Source organism: Lontra canadensis, unplaced genomic scaffold (assembly GCF_010015895.1).
Source record: "Lontra canadensis isolate GAN:19392208 unplaced genomic scaffold, GSC_riverotter_1.0 scaffold45, whole genome shotgun sequence".
Classification (NCBI taxonomy): Eukaryota; Metazoa; Chordata; class Mammalia; order Carnivora; family Mustelidae; genus Lontra; species Lontra canadensis.
In genome coordinates this window covers 12375743-12396858 of record NW_022631039.1, presented here as the reverse complement: position 1 = coordinate 12396858, position 21116 = coordinate 12375743, and the positions used below count along the sequence as shown (strand labels likewise).

Genomic DNA, 21116 nt, shown 5'->3' with positions numbered 1-21116 from the left:
GTGGCTCCTGCAGGGGCCAAACTGGCATGGTTCCGTGGCGGGGCAGGCCCTTTGCAACACCTGCCCTCGCCACACGCCAGCCATGACCAGAGGGCCTCTCTAGAGCTTTCATGAAGCAGAACTCTGCAGCTTCCACTGAGCCTTTGTCTGTGCACTTGCCTGGAGTCGAAACCCTCCACGGAGAGCACGCTGGGCCTCATGGGCACCCAGAGGACTGCCTCTCTGTGGGGTGTGATCATTCTCCTCACTGAGTGGGGGTTCAAAGAGGGCAGCAGCGTCTGAAGGCCTGGTTCAGGGTACCTGCCCGGCAGGGCTGAGAGCACACCGGGTCAGCAGGCAAGGGGACCCTGGGGGTCCTGGGTTAAGAGAGCCTGATAGCAAGGATGCAGTGAACGGGTCGAGAATTCTGGTGAACAGCTAGAGCATTTGGCCCAGTCTCTTAAGTGCTTGTTGAGTTGGATCAAGAATAATCTTTCTTTGAGATGATTATGATAACAAGGCAGGAGACTGCCAGAAGAAACTGTGAGGGCTTTGAAGTGGACTCAGAGACAGATCAAACCCACATGACTGGGCGTCTCATCCGGCAGCCTTCGGGGCTGGCTGTCTCTAGATGTCCACACTTTCCATTGCTTTCAAGCTGTTCCACAGCTCCGCGGCTCGGACAGAACTGAAGGGTAATGCGAATGATTCTCATCCATAGAAATGCAAATAAATCCTGTCTGGGTTATAAGTGGGTCTTGCAGTAACCAGTTATCACCCTGTAGACATTAACCGGGTTTGCATCTATCTGCGAATTCATTTGGAGTGTGCACTTTGAATTCCCTTTTCATCCTGTCGGAGCACCTTACTGGTTCCTTCCTGAATTAATGAGCTGCCTAAAATCTTTAGCATGGGTTCGTTTTGTATTTGGACGAGAGCCGCAATTTTACCTTTTAAAAAAAATGTATCCTTTCAGATGCGTGAGTTGGCCTCATACAGTATAAGAATCACACGTACTCATCGAATGAGCTTTCGAGATAACCCTGATCTTTGGGAGAGGCGAACCTTGTTTTAATCTAATCCTCAAACTGAACCCTTTGCCTGTGTTCCCTGAGCTGCACTAAGGCATTTATTCCACTGCTGAAATAGAAGAGTTGAGGTCTTTCTCCAGCTGGAAAGATTGTCTCTTTCCTATGAATTTTTTTTACACCGTAGCACACGTCTCCCCATGAGCAGTCATGCGGGGAACAAGCACCTTTATGCAGAGCCCAGGGCTTCGTTCTTCTCTTCACTTTTTTTAATAGATCCAGGTGTTCACAATTGTGGTTTCACCATCACATCTTACAATACTTGAATTTAATTAAAATATAAGGTAACTTTGTAATTGTTACTATTAAAGTTAGGCATGCACACTAATAGAAATCTAGAGCTTACTTGAAGCACAGCAACTGACAGCAATCATGACAGTCCCTTGTGAGATGAAAGCCAGCCCGTCTGTCCCATGTCCTCCAGGAATTAATGCCCGATGCCCTCTATCTTCCAGTTCTCCTTCCCTCCTGACTCTTTCCGCTTCGCGAAAATCCCTCCTCCTCCTCATCTCCCAGCCCTGCCCTCCTCTTTTCTCCGCAGAGAGCAGAGCCTCCTCGTCCTGAAGGGCAGGTGCAGGGAGCGGTCATGGTCCTCCCCAACAGCTGTGCAGCCCATGCCCTTGATCTCCTGCCACCCAGAGCAACTTGACTCCCGCCACCTTCTTGCTTCCTAGCCCTTCTTCTCCCAATCCTCTGGCCATTCCTTATGACTTGTCTGGAGACCTCCTTTCCTCTTCTCCCCAGGGCTCACCTGTTGTCAGTGGGTTGTCCCCTAAAACGTGTTTGTGACCTAGACCTCGGCCCTGGACCCCAGATTCACGTGACCAAATGTCCCCCAGACATCCTTGCCCAGCTGTCCCATGGGCTCAGCAAACTCAAACTGTCAGAACTCGTCATGTTTCCCCCAAAGTTGCTCCTTCTCAAGTTAAACAAACATTGTTTTGACTCTGTTCCCCACAAATAGTAAGGTTTACCTCATAAATGTTTCTCCAACCCATTGCCCTCTCTGTTCCTGGAGCCTCTGTCCCTAACTAGTTTTCACCCCCATCAGACGAGCTGTTCCAGTTGGCTTCCTCAAGTGTGCCCTCCCCGGGGCCATCAGCGGGAGCCCTCGAAATTCACATGTGCCCAAGTGAAGCCCTTCAGAGGTCCCTCAGAGAAGGGGCTGCAGCGGTGCTGGCTATGTACTCTGCTCCCCCAGAGTATACAGGGCTCTGCATGGCCTGGAGACTGGTCCCTAGGCCATCTTCAGGCCACACAACCAGCCCTGATTCCACCAGATACATTTCATTGCTTAAAGAATAGATCTAGGCTGATGAGCGTGATACATAGAGCTCTTCGTCATCCAGCTGCCACCTGCCTCTCCAGACTTATCTCCAGCTACTCACTGCTTTGCCCGTTAGCTTTAGCAACAAGGCACGGCTCGTGGATCCTTGCACCGGCCAAATATCCAGGGCTGCAGGATTTCTCTCCCCATCCCTTCCACTCTGTCTCTAGTCAACTCCTTGTAGCATCTCCTCTAAGCAGTGTCCCCTGTCTCCCCTTCCAGGGAACACTGTTCCCAGGTCTTGCTCTTGGAGGGAGGGGTTGCTGCCCCAGGTCTCCATCTCCGGGGTGGGCACTGTCCTAGAGCCTCTCTGGGGAGGGGGGGACTCTCTCCAGGTATTCCCTTCTGGGGGGCACTATTCTAGATCTTCTCTGGGGGGGGCACTGTTTCCAGGGCTCCTGCTCTGGGGGGTGCTGTCCCAGGTCTGCTCTGGGGTGGGGAGCGCCGTCCCAGGTCTCCTGTTCCAGTGGTGCTGAATTACCCTGGGGGCAAACCAGGCCCTGAGGGGCACAGCGAAGGCAGGGCACCAACAAATGAAAATACCTAGAAGGAAACTTGTAAGAATATTTTTCCTCCTCCCAAGCTTGCAAAGATACTCTCCTATGTCTGCGTTCAGAAGATTTTTATTTTGCATTTCTTTGATTAGTGGTCCTGCTGAACACATTTTTCCAAGTTCCTTGGCTTTCTGTACTTCCTCTCTATGATCTGTCCGTTTCTTTTCCTCTGCTTTTGTATCAGAGCCTTAGGGTTTTCTCTGTCATGTATGACACATATTCTTTCAGTTTGCTTTTTACTCTTAATTTTTATGTATTACCTTTTTGACATATGGAAGTATTTGATTTTTACATAGTTAAATCTGTTGATATTTTCCTCTGTTATTTCTTTCATTACTTGTATATTTGGTTAGATAGTTCAACACAAGCATAAAATACAGGTTCTTGTAAGTTTTCCTCTTGTTTTTAAAGCTTTGCTTTTTCATACATTTAACTCTTAAATTCATCTGGAATTTAGATGGAAATCCTGACATGTGATTTTTATTTTTTTCCAAATGACATTCATTTTCCCGACAAAATTCCCTGACTATTCCATTTATTTATGGATTTTTTCCCCTTTTTTTATGCATGAAGAGGACCTATTTTTATAAAGGTCTGTTTGGGGTTTATTTGGACCCATTCATTAATCGTCTGTTTTTCTGCCTGGTCTCTACTTTAATTGTTTTAGCTCTGAAATATGTTTTAATAACTGATAAAGCAATTTCCTTCATCTTTTAGGAATTTTGCTGTTCTTGGGGCGCCTGGGTGGCTCAGGGGGTTAAAGCCTCTGCCTTTGGCTCAGGTCATGATCTCAGGGTCCTGGGATTGAGCTCTCTGCTCAGCAGGGAGCCTGCTTCCCCCTCTCCCTCTGCCTGCCTCTCTGCCTACTTGTGATCTCTCTCTCTCTCTGTCAAATAAATAAAAATCTTTTTTAAAAAAAGAATTTTGCTAGTTTTTGTCACCTGTTTATTCTTCTGAAAAAAAATTGGAATTATTTTGTCAGCTTTCAAAAATAGTTCCATTGACTTTTTAGTGATGTTAAACCTATCATGAGTTTTATGAGAGCTGACTTCTTAGAGATTCTGTCTTTCCACCTAGAAAATAACCTGTTTCTCCATTTCATTAGCTCCTTTTTTATATCATGTAGGGAAGCTTGCTGGCTTACCCCACAGGCTCTACACTTCTGTGTGAAAGTTGTGCCAAGATTCTGTTCTATTGCTACTAGGAATAGGATTTTCTCTCTATTCCATCTTGGAGATAGCTCACCATTGTTGGGATACTGCAATAGTCCTGATGTTCGAGTGTTTGTCTTCTGTCTAGCCACTTTCCATATTTTCTTATTATTCTAATGATTTTCCAGTTGATCCTCTTAAGTTTTCAAGGTAGACAGTCATATCTACTCCAAATAATAAGGACTTGTTGTTTCCTTTTTTCTTTTTTAATCTTACAGGGTTGGCCAGAATAATTTAAAAGAATAATCAGCATAGTAGTGAGTCTCTTGTTCATCCTCTGATCTCAGTGGAATGTCTGCCAGGGGTTTACTGTTACATATGATACCGATCTTCTATTGCATACTGGTAAATAATTTGCATATCGTGAAATGCAGAGATCTTAAGTGAGTTTTTACAAATACACGTACACCACATAGCTCCTACCTCAAGTAAGGTACGAAATGTTTCCACCTGCTGGGCGGCTCCCCTGTGGCCCTTCTCAGTCCGTCCTCCTCCAGCAGGACCAGCACTCAGCAGGCCTCGTTCCCCTTGCAGCCTGTTCCTGCTCATATAAACGAACAGGATCTTGATGTGAAACAATCCTTCATGATCTAGTACATTCTTCCTATTCACGGTTCTTAGGGTTTTTAAAATATCTATATGGAAATGTCTTCTGTCAAGCCAATTATTCCTAAAATAGCAATATTCCATGTAACAATACCCTCCAACTTCCTCTTATGCACGTCCTTGGCTCCATAGCCCTGAGGTGAATTCCTGAGGTCCTGCCCTCCACAGTGAAAAGGTGACACGCCGAGGGCCTTGGTCCCCATCATGATGCCAGGGTCCTGAGCCTCACACTCCAAATTAATGTATTTTCCCTTAACTTCGAAAGGAACACTATCTTCCACAAGTTAATGCCATACTCGTTTCTAGGCCGGAGGGATCTGCACGGTGGGTGTCTCCCCGAGACAATGCCTGTCTCTCTCCGGTGACTTAGCAGCTTTCTTTTCAAACTCTGCCATCCAGCATGTCACTTTTCTCTTTGGCCTCCAGGAAACCCAGAGCAGTCGGAACTGAGTGCTTAGCTGGACTGCCTCCCAGGGGCTCACCACTGTTCTCTCCTCCTTAATGATTTCGGGTTTATTTTTTATTTTGGGGTTTATTTAATTTTCATTTTCATTTTGTATCCAATATTATATGTATTTTCACTTCAGATGTGGAAATGTTTTTTAAAAGCTTCTCTGTGTGTGTGTGTGTGTGTGTGTGTGTGAACACATACACATTTGCACATGCACATGCAGAGACCAAGGGAGGCCAGACCACAGTCCTGATCCTCAGAGGGCCATAAAAGGTCACGGATCGATGCCATGAGAACCAACTTGAACCCGGCAGACGAACCTGGCAGGGTGTGTGGGCAGCTCTGTCCTGGTGTGAGGGACAGAGGCAGCCGGAGCGAGCGGGAAGGTTGCTTATTCTGAATTGGTGATTGAAGCCCCCGGAAGGAAGGGCGCCGAAGACCCCTGGGAGGCCAGGGGCTGGGCCTGGGATCTGCAAGCCCACTAAGGGGCGTTGTCCTGGGCGGGTCATCAGCTAACCTGGCTGGAGCATGCCCAGTCCCAGGGGACGTTTTGGGCTCCAGGGGGCGCTTTCCCCAAGCCTGTGTCTTCTTGGGCACAGGACAGTGCCATGGCCTCTGGCATGTTCTGTCATGCCATGTCTGGCCTATGACCAGCTTCTGGGGGGCATTCTCCGGGGCTTAGAATCTTCGGGGAGGCAGGAGGGCTCCCTTGTCCTTCACAGGGATGACTCTAAGCCGTGCGGCCCAGCTCTTTGTTCTGCGGTCCCAGAGTCCTCTCAGCCAGCGCCCCGCAGCTGCCTCGCACCCCGCTCCCCATGAGCTCGTTCGCTCCCGAGTGCAAGCCACTCCCGCCTGGCTCTGGACCGCCTGTTTGACGTCTTCATCCCCGCTTGCTCTTATGTGCTTAAAAGCGGACAGGCTTTGCGCTGTTTTGCTTGCCAAAATTGTAGAGACTTTGTTCTTCATGCTTCCCATCGTTTTAATGCTGTCTTTGAAACATAGCTCACGCAGGTATCTACTAATAGCCGCAGAGTTGTTAGGAAGTATTTTATGTCTCAGCTCATTTTTCTTGGGGCTTTTGCATATTGAACCTCACATTAATGGCATTTGCTCCTATTTTAAAATCCGTGCAGGAAGACAGAGTTGTGTCACCGACACTCATCGTGGTTCTCTTGCTGTGCCGTGGGCCCAGAGAGGGGCTGAGGTGGGGAGCTGGGGGTCCTCGCCCTCTCCGCTCCCTGCCCTCCAGGAAGACGTCAGGGGTCGGGGGGAGTGCTGCAGCCCTTGCTGGGGCTCCCCTGTGGCAGGCCCTTTCAAGCCTGTCACACACGCTGCTATGACTGCTTGGTGCCGATGCAGAGAGGGCCGCCTGCTTCCAGCCAACCAAAGTTCGAGCTCTCCAAGATCCGACCCATTGAGTGGGCACACCACCGCCATCATGATGTGGCTGCTGCCCACAGCCCCATTCCCCTCCAGTTCTGGAATTATCCAATCCCTGTTCCCAACCCCCTGACTTCTCTCCACCTCTCTGAAGCAGATGGCTTCTCCCGCTCAGCACCCATGTCCTATCCGGGAGCGCACATCCCCTTGTAGCCTAAGCCTTGGCCTCATCTGAGATCTCACCCACAGTGCATAGGTTCCAGTCCCTTGGATGTGAAGAGCATAATGTCCCAAAGCACATTCCTGGTGTTGCTTTGGCCGCTTTCTGTAGTGGGGGCAGGGAGGCTCATTTAGTTCCCAGATGCTCAGTGCTTTCGTTCTCGACCTTGAAGGCCACACTTGGGGCCTCTTCCCTCTGGCTCTGCACACTTTTTGTTGCTCTGATGATATCTCCAACAGAGAAAGCTCTCCCTAAGTGGGGGGCGCCAAACCATATTTTAACTGTCTGCTCCTTGGGGCCTTGTCTTAGGAGAGAGCCCCTGCTGCCTCCCCACTCCCAGGTCGGGTAGTTCCCTGACACAGGTCTCTCTGGTGGCCTCCGCCACACCCTGCAGGTTGTGACCATCCATCCCGTGACTCAGGCTTCTTTCCCAGGGTTGCCATGAGCAGGTCCAAGTCATGGAATCCTTCCAAACTTTGCGCTGCAGTGCACTTTCTAGATATGTGTGATGGCTCCATGGCATCCTGTCCGTCCCGAGGAACTTGTTGTCTCATGTCGCAAGCATGGCCCATCCTCCCAATGTGCCTTCCACCCGCCAAGCAGGACACTGCAGCACAACTACAAAGTCAAGGCCTCTCAGTCTTGTAACACTTTCTTTTGTTTTGTTTTTTAATTTATTTACTTATTTATTTATTTTTAATTTTTATTTTTTTTAAATTTCTTTTCAGTGTTCCAGAATTCATTGTTTATGCACCATACCCAGTGCTCCGTGCAATACGTGCCCTCCACCATACCCCCCACCAGGCTCACCCAATCTCCCAGCCCCCTCCCCTCCAAAACCCTCAGTTAGTTCCTCAGAGTCCACAGTCTCCCCCCTCCAATTTCCCCCAACTCCCTTCTCCTCTCCATCTCCCAGGGTCTTCCATGTTATTCCTTATGCTCCACAAATAAGCAAAACCATATGATAATTGACTTTCTCTGCTTGACTTATTTCACTCAGCATAATCTCCTCCAGTCCTGTCCATGTTGATACAAAAGTTGCGTGTTCATCCTTTCTGATGGAGGCAAAATATTCCATAGTATATATGGACCATATCTTCTGTATCCATTCGTCCATAACACTTTGTAACCGGAGTCATCTTTACCCTTTGCAGAACTAGTTTTTATCTGTGCTTCTCTTGGAATGTCCTGCTGAGCTTTAAATGAGCCAAGAGACACTGTTCTATACTGCCTGCTGAGCTTGCCTCTGAGTCCCCTCTCCATCCTGTCGCGGACAAGGAGCTTGGGGCAGGGATTGACTCTTGGCCTGAGCAGCCAAGCCATACGGAGGTGGGAAGGACTGGTTGTCTGGGCCTTGAAGCCACATTTCTTGGTTCTCGTGACAATCGGGCGTTCAGGGCACTTGAATGTTGAGAAGCAAACAGTGATCATCCCACCAAATTAATTTCAGTGACTCAGTGAGCTGGACACTGAAACATAGGTCAGAGTAATGTCTGAAAAACTTGAAGATAATTGCAGAGAGTGCTTGAGAAGTCATGAAAATGGTTTTTAAAAAGCAGTAGAATGTACCTGGGCCTGTTTGGTTTCATTTTTTTTATACTCTACTTTCCAAGTTTTTGTTAATGAATATATATGTATTTTTGTGATGTGTTTCATACATATATAGATAATTTTTATATGTATATGAAATTTATATGTAGTTGTATATATAATTAATATTTTATATATATATAGATATATATATATTTTTTTTTTTTTAACCCTTCTCTCATCACTTCATGGGCATATGGTGCCGTGGGTAAGACTTGGGTTTTGGATGGCTCATGTCATTTGGGGCTCTCATTGAGGAGAACAATTCAGAACCCCAGGGGTCTCTGTGAAGCCTTACGCAGGGCCAGTGCCAATGTGGGCCGGAAGCTCCAGGCCCATCTGTCCTTGCGCCTTCCAGAACAGACGCCAGCTTCTGACCATGAGGGCACTCAGCAACTGCTGTTCACAGCTGTGGAAGACATGGCCCCTTGCTGTCACTCCACCACATGGACAGCAGGCCCTCAAATGCTGAGAGATGAAGTGAGCTGCATCTGGGACAGTAGGACAGCCCATCGTCATGGGCTCCAGCGTCAGGAACGGTCACAGTGGCTTGAAACCCAGCTGTGCAGCAGCTCTGAGCCTGCTGTCCATGCCTCCCTGCGTGAACTGTGTGCACTCGCACACCCAGCTCCGTTCTCTTCTCCCACGGAGAGCACAGGGCCTCCCAGTACGGGTCCCACGCTGCTTGCCCCAGCTTGTCCCTCCCTTTCCTGGTGCACTCCAGCATGAACAGACAGGCCTTTTCTTCTCTTCTGGTTTATTTTAGAATAGTTTCAGGTTTGCAGAGTTATTGGGAAGATAGAGAATTTCCAAAAGCCCAGACATGGTTTCCCATCTTGGGAACATCTTCCATCCGTGTGGTGCATTTGTCACAATGAATGAACCAAAATTGACATATTTATTATTAACTGAAGTCCGTGCTTTATTCACATTCACTCAGTTCTGACCCAGGATCCCACCCGGGACACTACACCACATTAGCAGTGCTTGGGCTCCTCTTGGCAGGACAGTTTCTCAGACGTTCCATTTTTGACGACCTTGACAGTTTTAAGGAGTGCAGGTCAGGTGCTTTGTAGGATGTCACTAGGTTGGGATTTGGGGATGTTTTTCTAGTGATTAGACCAGCATTCTAGCGTTCTAAAAGGAAGAACACAAAAGCCAAGTACCACTCCTGTCCCTTCCAATCAGGGGTACGTGCCATCAGCCAGCCTTACCACTGTTGATGCTGGAGAGGCATTTAACCATTGGAAAGTGCAACTTAATTTGTGCCCAGGCTTCGATTCTCACCCATCCTGAGTGTGCAGTATCTTCCTGAGAAACCCAGAGCACTTACATTCTAAACAACCAGCATGAGGAAGGAGAGCCTCTCATGAGTGTGGCATGGCTGAGACTCTCGGAAGCTTCGGGCCAAGAGTGTAGCTCTGCTTCTGGGTCATCCCTGGGACCAGGCTCTTGACTTGCAGGAGTCAATACTAACTGTGACCAGTAATGAGAAGTCAAAAAGAGCAAAGTTGTCTTGACCTGGGAGTTCCTGCCAAGGTGGAAAGATGAGACTGTGATCTGTGATTCCATCCTTCTGTGTCTCCTTTTCTCATATGAACGTGAGGGTGATCATACCTGCCACGAGGTTTTGTGAAGGTTACCTGTGTACATATGAAGTCACCCCAGTGCCCAGGACATTGCAGGTACTTTCACGGAACAGATATTGATTGAGCCCCTGCTCCACATCAGGCATGCTTCTAGGTATGAAGGATCTAACAGTGAGTAAAATCAAAACAATGGAGTTTATCTTGTGGGTGGCTATTTAAATGGGTGTTATTTTTATGTACATTATTATTATTATAACCTAAAGCTTGTATTTTAAGAGACACAGTACACAGACTGTTGTAGCCAAAACCACAGTGGAATCAGAATTAAGAAAATAATAAATGTGCATCTTAAGTCTTCCACTTAATGCTCTGTAACCCAGGGGAAGTTGTTTTCATGCAAGAAGTTAATTCTCATTCATAGTAAAAAATATAAGGCAAAGCATCAGTGAAATCGCATTTTTCGTCTACCAAACATGATTTAAGATGGTCACAGTGCTCAATGCTGGCAATGTTGCAATTAAACAGTCACTTTCTAGAAGCTTTTTAGTATGAAAAGCGACACATACACAAAGGTATTCATGCGTTCATTTTTGATACCATCAACATATTACCATATTGGTTTCGTCGAGTGCCCACCTTTTTTTTTTTTTTTGGTTTTGTTTTGCTAGGGTATTTTTAAGGAAATCCCAGACATTATGTCATTTCAACCTTAAGTGATTTTATACATAGCTCAATCAATGACATTACATATAGCAAAATTAATGGTAATCCTTAATATCATCTTACACTCAGTCCATATTTATATGTCCCAAATTGCTTTTTTTATGTGTTTATTTAAATTCAGTTAGTTAGCATTCAGTGTAATATTAATTTCTGGTGTAGAGTCTAGTAATTCATCACACCCATACTATACCCAGTGCTCATGAGGACATGTGCCCTCCTTGATGCCCATCACCCAGTTACCCCGTTGCCCGGCCCACCTCCCCCCACCCAGCAACACCCAGTTTGTTCTCTACAGTTAAGAGTGTTTCTTGGTCCCTCCCCACAACATGATCATTTGCTTCATTTCTTAAATTCCACGTAGGAATGAAATCATACGGTATTTGTCTTTCTCTGGCTGACTTACTTCACTCAGCATTATGCTCTCAAGCTCTGTCTCATTGCAAATGGCAAGATTTCATTCATTTTTATGGCTGAACAAAATTCCCATGCATGTATATACCACTTCTTGTCTATCCATTTATCAGTCAATGGACTCTTGGGCTCTTTCCATAGTTTGGCTATTGTAGATAATGCTGCTATAAACATCGGGGCACAGGTACCCCTTTGAAGCTGTGTTTTGTATCTTTTGGTAAATACCTAGTAGTACAATGACTAGATTGTAGGGTATTTTTATTTTTAACCTTTCGAGGAACCTCCATACTGTTTTCCAGAATGGTTGCACCAGTTTGCATTCCCACCAACAGTGTATGACATTTCCCCTTTCTCCACATCCTCACCAACATTCATTATTTCTTATGTTGTTGATTTTAGCCATTGTGACTAGTGTGATATCTCATTCCAGGTTTGATTTGCATTTCCGTGATGATTAGTGACAATGAGCATCTTTTCATATGTCTGTTGGCCATCTAGATGTCTTCTTTGGAAAAAATGTCTATTCATGTCTTCTGCTTATTTCTTTAACTGGACTATTTGTTTTTTGGGTGTTGAGTTTTATAAGTTCTTTATATGTTTTAGATGCTAACCCTTTATAAGATACGTCATTAATATCTTCTCCCATTGTGTTGGCTTCCTTTTAGTTTTGTTGATTGTTTCCTTTGCTGTGTAGAAGTTTTCTTTTTTGATGAAGTCCCAATAGTTAATTTTTGCTTTTGTTTCCCTTGCCTCAGGAGATGTATCTAGAAAGAAGTTGCTATGGCCAATTTCAAAGAGGTTGCTGCCTGTGTTCTTCTCTAGGATTTTTATGGATTCCTGTCTCACATTTAGGTCTTTCATCCATTTTGAGTCTATTTTTGGGTGTGGTATGAGGAAATGATCCAGTTTCATTTTTACGCATGTTGCTGTCCACTTTTCCCAACACCATTTGTTGAAGAGACTGTCTTTTTATTGGACATTTTTTCCTGCTTTGTCGAAGATTAGTTCACTATAGAGTTGAGGGTCCATTTCTGGGCTCTCTCTTCTGTTCCATTGATCTATGTGTCTGTTTTTGTGCCAGGACCATACCGTCTTGATGATCACCGCTTTGTAATAGAGCTTGAAGTCTGGAATTGTGATGCCACCAATTTTGCTTTTCTTTTTCAGGATTACTTGGCTATTTGAGATCTTCTGTTGTTCCCTACAGGTGTTCAGAATGTTTGTTCCAGCTCTGAGAAAAATACTGTTGGCATCCTGATGTGGCTTACATGAAATGCGTAGGTTGCTTTGGGCAGTATAGACATTTAAATACTTGTTCTCCCAATCCATGAGCATGGAATGTCTTTCCATTTCTTTGTGTCCTCTTCAAATGCTTTTTTAAAAATTGACTGTTTGTAGTTGATTCTTTTGAATATAAATCCAGATCCAGACAAGGTGCTTCCATTGTTTTGGTGGTTCTGTCTCTTGATCAACAAGAGCCCCACATCCCTTTCCCCTGCTCAAGTCTGGTGAAGAGGCCAGGGCGTCTGGATGTCCCACAATGTCCCATGCCGATTGCTTCCTCATGATGTCATTTAATTTGTTCCTGCATCTCTTTAATTGCCCAGAGACGGGCAGGAATTTACATCAGTTTTTGATTTTGTGTGTTTTCTCGGATCGTGTGTGTGTGTCTGTGTCAGTGGTGCCCGGATGTTGCTCGGTACTTCCCATTGCATCTCACAAGGAGACGCTGGAGGCCCAGCTGCTCTTTTGGTGATGCTCGATCTGCCCCCGAGTCTGGAAAGTGACGGCCTGTAAGGCCAGGGGGACAGTATTTATACCTCCCTGAGTCTTCGTTTCCTGACGCATATGAGAGGAGACAATGCCTCCTCCCCAAGGAGATTCTCATGGTTACAGCTATGAGTGCATGTCCAGACAGCAGGCTACCATGTAGATATTAGGGCTAAGTAATAATTACAGGCCCTCCAGCAATGAAAATTTTCTTTGAAAAAGTCTTTTCCTTCCTCAGATACCTTTAACTGAGAATATGGTAAGGTTCTTTTTATTGAGGGGGAAAAAAAAAAAAAGCTTCCAGTACATTTATGGAGACTGAAAACTGCCTGTTTTTTCACCAATCCACAGAGCAAAGGAGTGATTAACTCCTCGCGGATTCCGGCACTTGAAGCCAGGAGAAAGATTAGTGATGGCCGCGTGGAGCGGAGGTTTGTTTAATAGCCTGACTGGGAAAGACCAAGTTTCCTTCAGCTTCTAGATCAGAGGAGCAAGAGGCATCCCTGAAGGGGAGGAAAAAAGCTATTGAAACTTTTATGGGATGGTTTCCTTTCTCAAAAGAATCTTCTACATCCCAGCCCCTCAGAGGAGCCTCTCAGAGCCCTCCTTTCTGAGGACCAGGAGGAGCATCTTCTAAAGGGATTTTGCTTACGGATTGTCAGGGACAGACCTGCCCTTTACATTTTACCAGTTCTCAGCAAGCTTCAAGTTCAGAGACTTGTGAAGGAGCAAATCCTTCCCTTCCATTAACCACTTTTTTTTTTTCTTTTTTCAGTACAAATCAGAGTGCCCATGAGATGGATCGGGTTCATTTGTATTAGTTTTCAGTTTAATCTCTCTTCCTGCCAGACCTTTTATCTTCCATGAGGGAGAGGGAAGAGAATAAATAAAGAGTTTTATTTGGATGCATCCAGAGGACTGAGCCGAGCCCCCGGATACAGGGCAGATTAATAGGCCCTGTTGTGGAGTCAGACTGGGGCTGGGCCTCAGATCTTCTGGCTCGCTGCTCGATAGGGTTCCACACTTGGAGGGGCTGTTTACACTCTGAGCTGAATCTGGGAGGGAGGGAAGGAGAGGGGTCGTGGGGCACTCTCTGCCCCCTTTGTGCTGACACACATGGGCTCCGTCAGTGGACTTGGCCACCATCCTTTTGAGTTTGCTTCTTTCTGACCTTGGACCCTGTAGGTAACTCAGCAGGTAAGCCGTTTGCTTACAGACACTGAGGTCTGCAGGAAGAGAGGGACAGAGGTAAGTTTTATTGAACACTGCCTCAGTCAGGGTCCCCACAAGAAGCAGGTGGCTGTCTTGACTTAGAACATCTAAGCAGAGAGTCTGCAAAGGGAAGATCTGCCCAGGGTCGGGTGGAGAGAGACCCCAGGACCCTGGGGCCAGAGCTGGCTAACTCAGGACACAGAGGGAAGGGAGATGCAGAGCCCAGAGAGGGAGGTGGTGTAGACCTTCCCAAATAGAGCATGAACCTCTGGGTGAAGAATGCCATAGTCTTGGGCCATCTCCCAGTGACTAAGAAAGAGCCCAGCCCTGCCAGGCAGGTCGTCCAGGGCCCAGATTGGGGCAGGGAGGTAAGGAGGGACAGGGGTAATAGAAGGGGGACGGGCCCATCCAGCTCCAGTACCCACCAGGGCCTGGCTCTGCACTGGATAAGTCAGCACGTGTCTCTTACTTCAGACCAATACCAGTCTTGGGAGTGCTGTGTTATTTCCCCATTTTTTCTTCCACATTGAAAAAAGAAATGTTTCGTTGTGGTAATACACACCATAACATAAAATTTTACCATCTTAGCCACTTTTAAATGTCCAGTTGAGTGGTCGGTACATTCACATCGTGCCACCCATCTCTTATCCTCATCTGGCAAAACTGAAGCCGTGGATCCATTAAATGTGACTCCCTGTCTTCCCCCACCTCCAACCCCCACCCTGGCAGCTGCCATTCGCCTCTGCGTCTGCGGATCTGACCCCTCCAGGGACCTCTCATCAGTGGAATCCTACACTACCCGTCTTCTTGTGACTGCCTTATTTTCAAGGTTTATCCCTGTTGGAGTGTGTGTCAATTTCTTGTTCAAAGCTGAATAATATTTCATTGCAGGGATGGACCACATTTTGTTCATCTGTCCATCCATCAGTGGACACTCAGGTTCATAACTAATATCTCTTCGTGACCCTCCTTTCAGTTCGTCGGGGTGTATATTTTGACGTAGAATTTCCAGATCATACGGTAGTTCTACCTTTAGTTTCCTGAGGAGCCGCCATACTGGTTTCTGCAGCGGCAGCCCCATTTCACATCCCCACCGGCAGGGCACGAATGTTCCAGCTTCTCACCCCGTCTCACCCACACATGCCATTTCTGCTTTCTTTATAGTAGCCATCCTGTGGTTGTGATGTGGATCTCCCTGTGGTTTTGACTTGCCCCTCCTCCCCCCTGCTTTATAGAAGAAGCTCAAACAAAAGTGAACAACTGTCAATGGAAACACGTAGTCGGCTGTGACGGCTCTGCACCGGCTGCCTTCTGGAGGGAAGCTGTGTCTCCACTGCTCTGTGGCTTGGCAGGGAGAGGCACTGCTCCCCATCAGCAGTTACAGGGGTGCGAGGGAAGGTTCTTGCGTTGTCCATGTGTACAAATGGCTAGGGGAGCCTGCTTGGCAGATCAGAGCACCATGAGATGTTTAATGCTTCTAGAAGGGCCTCAGACTCCCAAAGCGAGAAGAGATATCAGTGTGAGCAATTCTGTAGTTCCCTGGGGATGCACACGTTGCACTCTGAAAGAAACAGAAAGAGCGGGGGGTCCTCATCCAACGTAGATTACCTAGATCACTGAGAATCAAAAGCCAAGTACACTGAAATGCCCAGCTGGTGCTAAGGACTGCATTCCCAGAAAGCCATTTGTGGAAGCAGCTTTATTCGAAATAATTAAAAAGATTCAGCCTTTGCAGCCCAACTGGCATCCCACTCCAGAGCGGCATAACTTTTTGTCGAGGAATCCGGCTCCCAAACTCCAGCTCCATGGTAGACGGCTGGCTGTGAGAGCCAACGCAAGTTGCCCTTGAGTCTCATTTCATTTCGGAGTGGCTTGTGGCTCTTTCTTGGTGACTCCTAAGGGAGAGGCATGTGTTCCCAATGAGCTCCCGGCACAGACCTGTGATCCTCATAGTTAGGTCTGTAGGTTTTTGCTGAAGAGGTGTTGATTGTGCGTGTGGAGGGCGCCCGCCGCTGGCAGCAGCGTGGAAATCATGGCTCTCCTCTCTCTGACCATCTCCAGTGTGGGGGAGAGGGATTCGGGCACCACTTCCAAGGAAGGGGACAGACGGTTTGATTTCCACAAGAGCCCCCTTCCCCCAATTTCACTTCACTGATAACTTGCAAATTCAGCTCAGGCATCATGACGATTCCAAATGAGAAGTGACAGTGGGTGTTCAAAGTCATTGCCAGGTCCTGTTCATTCCAGGGCATCATTCTACGAAATGATCGGGCCAGAAAGCATGTTTCAACTCTGCACCGAAAGAAAAAATAAAATCTCGCAAAGGTGTGGGAACCCAGCAGAATCCTCTGAAGCCTTGCAGGCGAGAGCCCATTTGGCTGACAGAGTCGCTCTTGCACACCTGCCGGAAAGCTGGGTGCAAAGATACTCTAAACTAGCTGCGAATTTCATTACGTCTGTCTCCAGCCAAAGCCACTGAGGGGTGCGGTGCTGTAATGGGCCGCCACGCAGATGGGTTGCAAAATGCACAGCCCATCTGTCTTTATCATGCTCATTTCCTCTTTTATTAAAATGTTAATGAATATAGTTTTTATTTATCATTTGGTGACATGTGCGGCATCCTTTTCTGGGAGACAAATCTGCAATCTGCCTCACCGTGTGCGCTGACAGGGAACGCAGGAATGAGGAATATTTTGGTTCCATTCAAACTGCCATATGCAGGTTGAAGGAGAAGCCACTTCGCTTGTTGACAGCAGCATGAGGACGACGGGAGGTCTCGGAGTTCAATGCCAGGCCCAGTGGCTATCAGCGGCTAGCCATGTGGCCACGAGCCTTGGTTTCCACTTCTGGGGAACAGGGATAACCATGCCCTCCGCCCTGGAAACGAAATGAGAGAACTTATGGAAATGTAGTTTGCATTCTCTTATTATTATTCAGATGTGTGCCTGTGTGGTTCTGAATTCCTTTTGCTCATTCTTTCAGACTCTCCATGGAAAGTACATCTGTCAGATGTCGGCCCCGAGATGACAGGCGTCACCGTGCGCGGCCTGACTCCAGCTCGCACCTATCAATTCCGGGTGTGTGCCGTGAATCAAGTGGGCAAAGGCCAGTACAGCGCAGAGACAAGCAGGTGTGTGATTGCACAGCCGCGGGGGGCTCTCGGGGCAGCTGGGACCCGAAAGCAAGACTGAGCATCCAGTTAACAAGAAGACATTGCTAGAAGGAGTCAACCTGCATCCCTTAGTGATATTGGCCACACATGCACAGAAAAGACCAGAAGGAAGAGAGAAAGGGAGTCACTCGTGTGCTGGACTAGCTGGGTTTTCCTTCAATGCTCAGAGGGAAATGTCTCCAACTTCCCAACGCTCTGGCCACACCAACACAAGGCGTTTCTGAGAGCACAGGCCTTGGTATCCACGAGATGAGGCGCTGACCATGTCTTCATTCTCTCTGTCCTCCCGGGCTGCCGGCGGGACGGGAGCTGGTGCCACCATCCTGACAAGCGAGCATCTGGCAGGGCACGGCACGTTCCTGAATGGTCCTGACCTGGGACCGTGGCTTCACCCCATTTCAGTGTGCCCACCCCAACCAACCTGAGCATCGGTGGGGCCCGAATCATAGGAGAGTGGAGATCTAAGTGACTTTTTTCAAAATGTGGGAGTTTGGTATGAGAAATACTAAAAGAGCTAAGGAAAAACACAATTTGGAAGGCATCTCAGGCTGTGGGCCGGCGGCCTGGCTCGCTCAGGCTTGTAATCCCTTCCCGGAGTGGAGATGCTGTGGGTTATCCAGACAGAATAAGGTCACCTCCTGTGTCTTCTTGCTTGCTGGCTGAACTGATTCTCTATTATGTTGATTTGCTGTACCTATTTCATGCATGTCCTCTGAGTTTGATCAGCTGTGTGCCTTGCTTTGTTCATCGCTTGATTTTGGTAAATACTTAAGCTCCAGATTCAGACAGACAGAGAATGCAAATGGGGACCGTTTGTCTCAGATGCTAATCTCTCTTTCGCTCACCATATTTTATCTCTAGGTTGATGTTACCTGAAGAGCCGCCCAGTGCTCCCCCAAAGAATATCGTAGCCAGCGGGCGTACCAATCAGTCCATCATGGTCCAGTGGCAGCCGCCCCCAGAAACAGAGCACAATGGGGTACTGCGTGGGTACATCCTCAGGCAAGTAGCCGGTGTTTGGCCATTTTTAGGTTCTCGTTATAAAGAGTCCAGGGTCTGTTTTGCTGGGGTCGCAAACTGAAAGGTCTAGAGGAGCCCAACAGTAATCAAGAGACTCAGGCTGATGTTGGACTTTAGGGAGTGGTGGGGACTATGGCCAACAAGCAACTGTGGGTTGCTTGGGTTGCAGGGGCAGCCTCTGTATATCCAATCATAGCATAACTGCGTACATATTGAAGCTTGCATCTTGGTAGAAGAATGAAGGGGGATATTACTTGTTGGGGTCAAGGTGTGCTATTCATTCTAAATTTTTTCTTTCTGTTTCAGTTTTTTCCAGGGGCATGCATTATTAATAGAATAATTTTTAATTAATAATAATGCAGTTGACATTATCACAATTGACCAGTTGCTACCGGGCTAGCTCTTACATGTTCAGTATTGCCAGGTTTCCTAGTGTATTCAAAGAAATTTTTAAAAATCTAGCTTTTTACATGTGATCTCACAGTTTCTAAACATTGGAAATGAAGTCTGTATGTTTTGAAACATGGGGCAGGCCAAATTCACACCTCCACAGGCCAGATGTGGCCCAAAGTGTGGCCACTTTGCTTTCCCTACCTTATATGGGGCAGTCAGGCTTCTGAGAATGTTGAGGAGACTCTACAAGAACTTGGCTGGGTGGGAGAGAAGAAATCTGTTTTGTCAAAACTGCTAATCTTGAAATCACACCAAATGTGGGAATTGCAGTGGTTTATTGATGCAAGTAGTGAACAGGAAAAAATAAAGCAGTGTTAAAAGGTATTTATGAAATCTCTTCTAACAGACGGTACAGCCACAGACAGACATATTCGTTCCACGACCTGCACTTTGTGTCCCTCCCCAGCCTTATGGGGCAAGAACCTTGGGTGTCCATCACTACCCTCGCCCCCGTATCAGGCCCGTGCCCTCGTGAGCTTGTGATCAGCAAATACTGGGTTAACAGAGGTCAAAAGGGGCTAAACGTAATGTCTTAGAAAAACATAAGAAGTTACAAAAGTGTAGCTGCTCTAGCTCTGTGCTATTTGCATATGGAGGACCGCTCCTTCCAGTATCTATTGATGTAATCATCCGCTCATGGTTTAACATACCTTTATCCATACGCATAACATATTAGCCCATCACAACCACTTCACTGCTCTTCTCAAGTCTTCCTCAAGCATGTGAATTATCCTCTAAACACAAGCTAGATCATTATCTACATGAAGTGGTTTAAAGTTGGCTGTCCCGCAGGGTTCACGGGGACTAGAGGACTGGAATCAGCACTTGGGGCCCCTTTGGTCACTCTTTCCCTTTCAACAAGAAACTCTGAAAGGGGCCTTTGGGCAGAGGGCACCTGTGGGCTTGGGGCAGTTCCCAGTTCCCTCCCAAAAACAGGCTGGGGCTTCCCACACACACAGGCCCAGATCTCCTGTCAATTCCAGCTGTCACTCATGGCCTGTGCTCATCAGGTAATGAAAATAATTTCCTTGCCCTCCCCACCTGGCCCTACACACGCTTGTCATCCCAGCTGCCTCCATCTCAAATGCACAGAGAAGGGTCCTCAGGCTCCAGCTGCCAAGGGAGGACTTTAAAAGTCAACCCGCAGAACCAACCTCGGGGCGAGGACTTTAATAAGAAAATCTTTCTGATGTTACAAGGCCCTATCGGGAACTGCATGTTTCTCTATTTTGCAGGATTACCACCATTAAAAGGATCTTGTGTGATGGTGTCAGTGGAGTTGAGTGCTGGGAAAGAGGGCATCTGTATTTGTAGGGATTTAAATCAAGAAAGTCCTAAAATGAGGGTGTACGACCCAAGGCCTGTGAGTAGCAAAGTTTCCAGAAATTAAAGGCCCATGCCAAAATGCATTTACTTGGAAACATTTCCAAATAATCCTCCGGTCTGCAAATCAGCTCTGTTTGCAACTGTGAGCCCTCCAGGGCTCAAGTGTCTGTGTCAGACATACAGCCGAATCCGTGGAGGCACAAAATGGAAATAAATCACCACCGTGGCTCCGGCCGTAAGAAGTGGTTAGGATGTGTGTGCAGTAATAAAATATTTATAATAATGGGCAGGGTGCTTCTTTGAGAGGAGCGTAGGGGTTATGTCCTTTAAAAACATTCTCCTGTTTATTTCCATATAAAAAAAAATCAGTTCTGCCTGAGACGGTCTCCCGGGCAACATATCCCACCAGTCAGAGGACAATGCCCTGCACTTTCATTATTAATTGTGACCTTCCCAGACATCCTATGACTATTACAAAAGCACCCTGAGCCGCGGGTCAGAATGGACCAACCTGCCTGCCGCAGAAAGGAGGGCAGCCCGCTTCCAAGACACGAATCCCATGGCTTGTTCGACACGATTGTATGAACAGGCGTCTAGGAGAGGCTATGGCTCGTGCAGGCTTCAGTGTCTTTGCTTAGCATACTTTCTGGACGCGCGGCGTTTCCAAACCAGCAGTATCTGCAGTGGGCTCTGCACTGTCACAGCTCTCCAGCACCCATCGTTTCATCTTATTCTTGTGACAACCCTGTGAAAGGCTATTATGATGATGTCATTTTCAGGAGTTAAAATCCAAGGTCAGAGACGTGACGTTAAGACCATGCTCAAGGCCACCCAGCACGTCTGTCTTCTTCCCAACCTGTGCCTTCTGGAGCTGACTTCTTTGCTTTTCCCTGGAAGGCATATTGTGTCATGATGGGTCCTCACTAATGAGCTCTCTGTAAGCGATAGTGCCCAGTGTGTGCCATATTGGTTGTAAGTGGTCCTGGTCACCATTCACACACCGGGCCACTCTGGGTGGGGGCCGACCCTTGCCT

The 21116-nt window shown here is 47.2% G+C and overlaps 1 protein-coding gene across 1 annotated transcript in view; it reads left to right on the top strand.

Moving 5' to 3' along the window:
- SDK1 (sidekick cell adhesion molecule 1) overlaps positions 1 to 21116 on the top strand; it is a 230773-nt gene that overhangs the window by 33738 nt on the left and 175919 nt on the right. Inside the window, exons 10-11 of the mRNA XM_032872773.1 lie at positions 17094 to 17241; positions 18145 to 18285. Of these exons, the coding sequence (XP_032728664.1) occupies positions 17094 to 17241; positions 18145 to 18285 (289 nt within the window). The remainder of the gene's footprint in view (positions 1 to 17093; positions 17242 to 18144; positions 18286 to 21116) is intronic.